The sequence below is a fragment of the Odontomachus brunneus genome, unplaced genomic scaffold (assembly GCF_010583005.1).
Source record: "Odontomachus brunneus isolate Ranch 3 - 2012 unplaced genomic scaffold, Obru_v1 Obru_scaffold_014, whole genome shotgun sequence".
In the NCBI taxonomy this organism is placed as follows: domain Eukaryota; kingdom Metazoa; phylum Arthropoda; class Insecta; order Hymenoptera; family Formicidae; genus Odontomachus; species Odontomachus brunneus.
Window position 1 is genome coordinate 1,147,646 of NW_022639464.1, and position 10,045 is coordinate 1,157,690.

General features: G+C 39.1%; 1 protein-coding gene across 6 annotated transcripts in view; it reads left to right on the forward strand.

The window, feature by feature from the left end:
- LOC116841244 (potassium voltage-gated channel protein Shal) overlaps positions 1–10,030 on the forward strand; it is a 191,666-nt gene extending 181,636 nt beyond the window's left edge. For 3 of the 6 annotated variants that reach the window (XM_032808944.1, XM_032808943.1, XM_032808945.1), the window contains 2 exons: positions 4,274–4,601; positions 9,548–10,030. In XM_032808944.1, the coding sequence (XP_032664835.1) occupies positions 4,274–4,414 (141 nt within the window). In that variant the 3' untranslated portion in view covers positions 4,415–4,601; positions 9,548–10,030. Of the gene's footprint in view, positions 1–4,273; positions 4,602–9,547 lie in introns of those variants that run through there. The other 3 variants (XM_032808948.1, XM_032808951.1, XM_032808947.1) reach the window with 3 other exon arrangements.
- The last annotated feature ends 15 nt before the right edge of the window (positions 10,031–10,045 follow it).

Sequence of the window (10,045 nt, forward strand, 5' to 3'; positions counted from 1 at the left end):
ACACACACACACACACACACACACACACACACACACACACACACACACACACACACACACACACACACACACACACACACACACACACACACACACACACACACACACACACACACACACACACACACACACACACACACACACACACACACACACACACACACACACACACACACACACACACACACACACACACACACACACACACACACACACACACACACACACACACACACACACACACACACACACACACACACACACACACACACACACACACACACACACACACACACACACACACACACACACACACACACACACACACACACACACACACACACACACACACACACACACACACACACACACACACACACACACACACACACACACACACACACACACACACACACACACACACACACACACACACACACACACACACACACACACACACACACACACACACACACACACACACACACACACACACACACACACACACACACACACACACACACACACACACACACACACACACACACACACACACACACGTACACAATCCGGCATAATAGGCTTAATGAGCAAGCTATATTATCATTTTGAACACCAATTCTTACATGTTTTCAGAAAGAAAAAAAGAAATAATATACAACAAAAACAGATTATATAAAGCGTGGGAATCTACTTGTTAGGCATAATATAAATAATAAAATAGTTTTTAGACCCTTAAGGAAGCGTCACAGGACATTAATTTTCTATCCCAAATTGATTGCCCTTATCAAGCCTTTTCTCACCACAACAATTTTCTAACATCTTCACAGAATTAACAAGTGTAATAGACTGCATATTGCTGTGGGAGGGGTGAAATTAGCATTATTAATAGAGGACAATAGAAAGTAAGATACTTTTCTTGTCTAATTATCTAGTTGATGGGAAGAACGAGAAGAAGGAAGAAGGAGAAGCGATCACACGATCAATATGTCTTTTCTTTTCCTTTTTCACTATGTTTCTTGCTCGCTCTATGGTCTCTTCTACATCACTCTTTCCTAAAGCACTGTGTAGACAGGAAAGGCACTTGACTCAATATATCTTTGTTCTTCAATCTTGTCATTAACAGTTCCATTAGAGTGCGCAGTTTACTCTAAAAGTCTATGGTAGAGACATACGTTGCGCGTGGTCGAGGAATTTGATTGGAACTAATAAGCTTAATAAATGATTGAAAGGTCGAGGAATTTGATTGGAACTAATAAGCTTAATAAATATTAAAACTATTATATACTTATGGCTATTCCTACGCTTTATTCCACGATCTATTTTCATCGAATATTATTTCTCTTTTTCTTTCTGAAAACATGTAAGAGGAGGTGTTCAAAATGGCGATATGGCTTGCTTATGACTTGTGTGCACACACGCGCACACATGAAATATGAGACCGGAACAAATTGCAATATAATTAATTGCGCTCCGCTTCATCTCCCGCCGCGTAATCGATCGTTATCACGGCGCGCTCGCGATACCAATCGCGATATCGACTGGCGATTGCACCGGGGTGCCGTTACTAATAGAACGCAATTGAACTTCCGCGATAAGATCGATCGGCGGCCACATCGATCGCGAAAGTCGAGATGCGGAAAGTAGCGATGCTGTTGATGCTGAGCGTGACGCGATCGCCGCGCGATAAAGCTCTGCGATTAACCGCTCGAGAGGGATCATGCTGCCAGGACGAGCCGTAGAGAAATCGACTTAGAAACGACGTAAAGTATGACGACCGCTTTCCTGTAAGCGCTGTTACGCTGTGCGACATCACGGCTGTTCGAACTTCTGCTTGCAAGACCTCTGTTCTGACGCACCTCGCATGCGGCTGTCGGAACTTGATTGATACCCACGCGAACCATCATCCGTCTCGCAAACTGCGAGCGCAGGGCCGATCCTGCGGACGTCTCGACTCCCTCGAGGATTGACGAATTTCGACCGATTTCGGACTGAATTATTTTCGCGAAATGACAGCGAAGAGTCTCGACGGCTATATTCCATTCCATTCAGAGATTACACGTTCGCGCGGTTTTGCATATATGATACGTTGCAGCTGAATGGAGGAAATCGCGGGCGTAATAATTTATATATCACATCACACCAGAAAGTTTTGTACGACCTGATCAAGTGGGAGTTATGATCGCATTTCAAACAGAAATTTATCGCATGTTCTGTTTTCACACGAATTCATATTCATGAGTCTTCTCATATCTTTTTTATATCACCATTGCACGTTTCCGGAATGTTACATTTAAATCCCACTCAGGGAATGGAATGAAGGGGTGCAGTACGTGGAAATAATAGTAATTTATATCTTGGTTCTCTCTCTCTTTTATATATACATCTTTACGATTTCATGTGTAGTTCAATGGGAATTCACACAGATATCAGGATAATACACATTTTGGTTGTCCTAGAAACGGTCCGATTTAGCTCAAACATTGCATATAGGCTCACTTTAGATAAAAAAGAAACGTCCAAAGAGGATTTTCAGCGATCCGGGAGCTAAATAAGCTCAATTCCTTTTGTTAATAACTTTCTAATGGGCAATGTATGATGGTTTTTAGATATTACTGTAGATTATGATTTTTAAATTATATATCGAGGTCAAAGCCATTGCAAAAAAATATGTTAATACGTACAGAAGATATAAAAATATAAAAATAAAAATATAAAAGGGTGTGTTGAAAGAGTTATTTAACTTTCGTGTCGCTAAAAATCCTTTTGGGATACACGGAAAAAAAAAAATATATATATATATATATTTATATATAATAATAATAAGTTAATATATATATTAGCAAATCTTTTAGCTATCACAACTTAATAACTTTGCTATGAAAGTAAGAAAATTTGGTCCTGCAGTTAATAATTTTAGTTGTCCATATATTAGCAAATCTTTTTTCCGTGTACTTTTTCTTTACTCATGATAAGTCTGTTTACAAAGCTTCAGCTAAATCGGAGCATGGCCGTTCCCGGAATTTTCGGAAATTTTTACGTTTTCACAGCGCTTTAAAAAACCATGAATATTTTATGACCTGTGACTTTACATCTTATTTGAAAAGAAAAACATAAGACTGAATGTTCCCAAGCCAAAAGCACATATATCGATCTTCAGCATTTCATGAATTTTGAGGTCTGCGTTATTCCGTCGAGCGAAACGCGATAATTTCGCCCGCGCAGAAGCCAACTGCGTGTGTTTGCGGGTTTATTTGCGTAATGCGAGCGCACACAGCGAACCAACGACGAGCGCGCTCCATTTCGGCGAGGCGTCTTGGTTCGGCCCTGCACCGTTCACCTCCTTCCACCTTCGCGTTCTATTGGAATGTTACTGTTCTTGTTACTGCTGTCATGGTTGTTATATTGTTGTTGTATCGTTGTTGTTACTCTCCTTATTGTGTTGTTGTTTGCTTCGCATCCTGGTTTCCTCCCGGTTGTTTCCGTTTCTCGTTGTATCTCTGTGCCTCCGTTTGTCGCATGTCTCTTTCTCTCTGTGCACGCGTAACAATTCTTTCTTCGTCTCTCGCCTTGCCTCCTGCACTCCCGCCCCGCACCCGCTCGTCGTCTCTCGATCTCTCTTCGCTCTTCGGGGGCCGAAGTAGCCCCGAAAAATTTTTCCCGACACTCCCTCGTCCTCGGGAGACTTTAACGCGTCCTGCGAGGGATCGTTCGATCAATCTGTCGCGTCAGTTGCATCGATCCGTCTCGATCCGCGGATCACCGAGGACCCTTGACTTTGGAAATCAGAATGTGAGGTCGTACAATCGATATCCCGCGGGTCGGCCGTGGCGTCGAGAAACGCTTTTCTCTCCCGAGGAGAGCGAAGAGTGAAGAGAGTGGCGACGGAGAGAGGGGAGGGGGAGCAGAGGGTAAACGTAGTGTAATTGCTTAGACTGGATTTAGAAGTTAGAGGTCGATTGAGAGCTAGAGTAAAAGTCCGGCGAAAGAGAAGATGTGAACGAGAAATTGAGAGAGAGAGAGAGAGAGAGAGAGAGAGAGAGAGAGGGGGGAGAGAATGGAAGAGAGAAAGGGAGAGAGAGAGAGAAACGGAAGAAAGTCTGAAAGAAAGGGGAAGAGTGAGAGAAGAAGCGAAAGAGCGAGAGAATGAGAAAAAAGCAAGTGAGAGAAAGAGAGGGAGAGAGTGAAGGAGCGAATTGACGATGAGAAATAGCGAGAAGAGAAGATTGCTGGGTGAAAAATTCAAACATGTCCGAAATGCCACTTGTTCCAGGACCTAAAGAAGCGCGGTTCCCACACCTGCGACATGCAGGTCCTACAGCCACTTCCGGTCCCCACCAACACCGCCAACACCGCGCCCGCCATGACTACTTCCGGTGGGCAGCTACCGCTTCCGGTATCGGAGACCGCTTGAACCGTTTACGACGATCACGAGAAAACCGATCACGATCGTCCGTGTGCGCGATGCGCCGCCACGCATTACCACACCACCATTCACCTATAAAAAACAAAAAAAAAATACTCACCGCCGTCCTCCTCCACAACCTGCCTGCTCGCTGAACCCGATGAACGAACCACGGCCGACCACGGTCGAAGCAACGGTGAGCCACCAAATCACGATCTTTAGAGGGCAGCCGCAGCGCGAACCACCGGAAGTAGTCGTGGAACTTGTAATTATGGTCGTTTCTTCAATTTTCGGTCGTTTCTTCGCGCGTTTCGGAGGGCCCGTATGCAAAAGAGAGATCATCGTGGAGCTGTCGCGACGTATATAACGGTCTTTCGTTCATCTTTCACGAATTTGTGTTGGGATTAGAAACGCGATATTCATTGACAGCTGTTTAGCGCGATTTATCAAATTTCAAGCAAATTTTTATTCGATCGAGGACGAAATTCTTGGTACGCGACGAGGAAAAACATTTCGATAACAATTCGATAATTTTTCCATATGTAATGCATAACTATACACACAGAACTCATTCTACTGCTAAGAAAAGAAATTACTCAGTTTATTTTTCTTATTTTCATGTACTCAAAAGAAGAATTTGTTCTCTTTGCAAGAATATCATAAAGTTTTATCAAGAAAGCTTGACTTTATGTAAGCAAAAATTCTGTTTGTATTCAATATTTTCAATTAAAATGTTAAATTTATTAAAATGCAGAATGTGTGTGCATTTTGAGTAAATTTGATGTTTATGATGAACTTACGATAGAAAAGAATATTTCGAGGAAATAGCGTTTACTTGAAAGGCAGTGTATGTAATTTTCTGTGTGTACTGAAACAGAATTGGATGTCGTTGTGTTAAGTCTTCAGAAATATTTTTATGAGTGAATCGGAAAAAGTTTTTGAGTTTTGAACGTTATAAAAAAAAAGAGAAAGTTTGGTTTCAACGGTTTATTTTACAAGTAACTTCGTTTCTGCCCAAGAGACGAGCGTCGCCTCCGCTCCACATGTACGGGCCTTCGGGAATAATCAACTCGTTTTTAACGCGCTCCCAAGCTGTACGACGCTTGTCGCCGCAACATCGTTGAATTACGTCGCGCGATTGCAGTTATGTAGTTGACATCGCACGCTACTAGTTCCGTTCATGCGTTATATCGCATTTACTTCCGGCGATTCGCACTACCACCCTTGAGTGTTGAACGATCTTCCCACGTGTTGCGAACAGCGTGGTATGATGATTGAGATTCGTACTGTTGGGAGCGAAGTCATCTCGATTCGCCATGATCAGAAACGGAGCAGGTTGATTCGGAATTCGAAGAATAAGCAAAGGATTCGCTGTCGCCGCATGAATTTCTCACATAGGCTGTAAGTTAACAGGAACTTGGATGTAATTGTTGATTCAAAATTATCTTTTCAAATTACTAAGCGTACAAGGTTTTTATGGGATACTTAGACAAACTTCTAGGGCGTATTCCTTTCGTCGAAATAAAGAAAAAAGTTTATATAAACATATCATCAAATATAAACGGTTCTAAAGTTATAGCAAAATAAAGTTTGTGTCATGTTACTATTAACGTTACTATATAACGTTACTGTTAGGCTACATTAGGTATGTTTTATTAAATACTATTTATTATTACATATTGTACTATTATGTATATAAACTATATACTGTAATATACGCTATATATATATACACACACTATAGTATATATTATGCTATTTATTACATATTATATATTAATATTTTATTGAACATATTTATTAAATATTATATAACGTTACTATATTAAATAATCATAAGTATCTTAATTATAACAGTCGAGGCAAGCGGTATGTTTAGAATATGTGGTTTATGTACGATGAAATATTACCATATTTTAGCTGCCAAATGAGAAATGTGCTCAATAATAATTATCTAGATAGATAGATTGGCTATATGAAAGCAGTAAGGCTATACGAAATTGTTCGCGAATCTTTTAAATTTTCGACAATCCTTACTTTGCTGTATCAATGACTGTCTTCAGTCAAATAATAGCCATTTTGAGCATTTATTATCATTTAAATAATAACTTATGATTTAAATATTTACTTATGATTATTTAACAGTAACGATTATTTAACAGTAACGTGAACTTTGTTTTACTATAACTTTGCAATCGTTCATATATGATTAGGGGTATAAACTTTTCTCTTTATTTTGATGAATGGAATACGCCCCAGAAGTCCGTCTAAGTATTTCGTAAACATCTTGTACATTTATCGAAATATTTTGTAATTCTATTAAATATTCTTGAAATATTCATCCAAGTATTTTATAATCCTACAAGGATGACGTGTTCAGCGTGCATGCAAAATTCTCGAGCTCTTCGTAAAGAACGTCTATTTTGAGGAGCTTTCTGCATTTAGAGACGTATCGTGCTCGTTTTTTCTTTTTTCTCTATTATCACAGCGAGGCGAGATCGTGCCGAAGAGCAAACCAATCGAATAGTTCGGAGGTGGATCAGTGATCGCGACAAGTCAGGACGAAAGGTGATTTATGATCGGCCAGCGGGCGTAAGACAATTTTCCGAGATTACGTCCGCTTCGTTTGCCAGCTTGAAATACGGCGCGAGGCAGGCCGAGGGCAGGCTCCAGAGGCCGCCGGATGAACACCGGAGTGCAGGCAATTTTTCTGGATTTGCGTCGGCTTTCCCCGGCGGCCTACTTTCATCCAAACGCTCGTGCGAATCGAACTACGACAAAGCAATCTCCTTTCGCGGTGACCCGCGAAGGGATTTCCGGCGATGCGCGTTTTATAAGTGAATTGAGTAATTTTTTTAGAGGAAGGTCGCGTGCACGGAATTTGTATATATTCGCTTTCTTTTTATTAGAACACATTATTTCAAGCAGTAATTATATTTGTGATGTCTGACCTTCTAGCGTTATACTTTGGCAAATTCGTATTTCGATCGATTTGGCCTTTTCCTTCAGTGAAAAAAATTATCGGACTTGCTCATTATTTAACGAGACGCAATTCAATTTTCATCGCGATATAACTTTTCAATGATGAAGTCCAACAACAGTGAATAGAGAGAAGATGCAGTCTGATCACTTTGAAGTTATTACGTCCTTGTACTGCTTTTATGCCGACATAAACTACAAGACTATTGGTTCAAATTATTTTTTATATGCGATTAATAAAGATATATATTCTATTAGAGCACACTATTCCCTGGTGAAAATGTATGCAGTTTGCGTAGACAACTGCTTAGTTGTTGTGTCTAATGCATTCTCGTTAATTGTATAAATACTGCGTAAAAACTTGACAAGAACTTGATAGGATCGATAGAGTTTTATTCAGTGATTGAAGCTGTTTATAATATGTTGATCAATTTTTTCCGATATAATATCACTAATATTAGTTCTGTTTTATAATGCACGTATTATACTGTCTATCATGAATAAATTTAAAATGCATTTACTTATATTGTTAAAAAAAGAACTGAAAATTGCGTGACCAATGAGTGAACGTGTAAAAAAGCATAGAATAAGAAAATGGAAATTGGTAGAAATAAGACGTTCAACAACATTAAGCCCTACAATAAAGATAGTAGAGTTAGTAGTCAAAATTAAAAATGAAAATAAGTAAAGGATAATTTAGGTATATGTTAATAATATTTTTTTGCGATGAGAATACGTCAGATTAATTTAATGATAATGATACGAATGAAAACTATCATGATAACTTAAATGAAATAATACAAGAAGAATGGATAAGAGAACAAATGTTATTTGATAATTGAGCTCCATGTCACGTAAAAGACGGAAAATATGAAAATGTATAGTACGTACGTGTTGCTGTGTAATTGCACTGTGACTCTCATTAGCATTAAAATTTTTCAATTAGAAAGCGTGCACAAATAATGAGATACTATTAGGATAAATCAACCCTTTTTATGAGCAACAGATTGAGTTATTAATTAATTGAATAGTTTTATTCTATTTTTTATTCTGATTTCATTCGATAAATGTGTTCAGATTTTGCACATTTTTCGTGTGAATACACAGAAAAATATAATTCCACTGCTAAGGAAAGCGATGACTCAGTTTATTTTCCTTCTTTTAAGTAATGATTATTTTTAAAAAGAAAAGAAAGAAAAATTTTCCTTCTTTTAAGAAAAGATTATCTTCACAAAGATTGTGAAAATCATTTTTTTGGTAATAGCTTGAGAATATATTTATTACAAATGTCAAAAAAGCTCGTTATAATGTATTTAAAAAAAATTTACTCTCTTTGAATTAACAAAAAAAATACTTAAAAATTAGTAAATATTTACTTGGTGGATATTAATAGTATTACATAGGCTAAAATTATATATATATATAGTATTACATTAGGTGGATATTAATATTTATTGAATACAAACTATGTTATTTAAATAGAATAAATAATTGTATTTTAATGAGAAATTAAAGATTTTTTAAGGTTTAAAGAAAATGTATATTTTCTTATTTAGGACATATTTTTATATTAGTATATAGTAAATATGCTGTTAGTACTCACTAAATAAATATTTACTAATTTTTAGATATTTTTTCTCTCAGTGTACAAAAAATTGAATTTTTATTTTAATTTAATATTGAAATTAAAATTGATTGAAATGCTGAACTTGTTAGGATTCAGAATGTATTGTGAATCAATTTGATATATGATAGATATATGAAATATTTGAAACAAGTAACATTTACTTGAATGCACAATATGTTTTTCTGTGTGTAGCAACTGCAGAAAAAGCATTATTTCTTGATTGAAAGTAGTTTTATTCTTCAGTCACTGAACAGAAGACTTACCATAACTATTAAGTAACTGTTCGAAAACTGCATTAAATTTCTACCAGGGTATCTGTAACCAGGAATTAATTGACACATTCGCTTTCCCGTCTCTCAATCATCATACCACACGTCTCTCACGGGGCGAACTGTTCGCCTCGATTTCGAACGACCATTGTCGTGCAGAATAAAACCCGGACGCGCTGCAGTGCTGCACGTCGCGAACGTCGATCTTACTTTCGCACACGTGCGACGGCGCGGCTATGAACATCCCCTTCGGGTTTTTAATTTCAGTAATAAAACCAAGCCGTTCGCATCGACGCCCATGCGAGGTGAGGGATCGTCGTCAGGTTCAACGGCGTCATATATCCGCCGATCTCTCGGATCGATTCGCCGCCCGAAGGGACGAGTAGCGATCGTTGGTTGCTCGACAGGGACCTACGACGGGATCGACGAGGGAGGCGTCCCTCGCGGGACCCACGTCGCCTGGCGATACAACGGGATCGATCGTTATCCTCGAGAAGTGCGAGGATCGACGCGCGGTTCATCCTCTGTGATCGCAATTCCGTCAGGGTTTGCGCCGATTCGCGGATTTCCGTTCGACAGAAAGGCCGTCACATGTTTGCAACGTGTTGTTGCGGCACCCTGCACTCTCGGTCGCACGCTGGATCGATCTCTTTGCAAGAGGAAAGAGAGAATGAGATAGATAGAGGAGAAAGAGAGAGAGAGAGAGAGAGAGAGAGAGAGAGAGAGAGAGAGAGAGAGAGAGAGAGAGAGAGAGAGGGGGGGGGG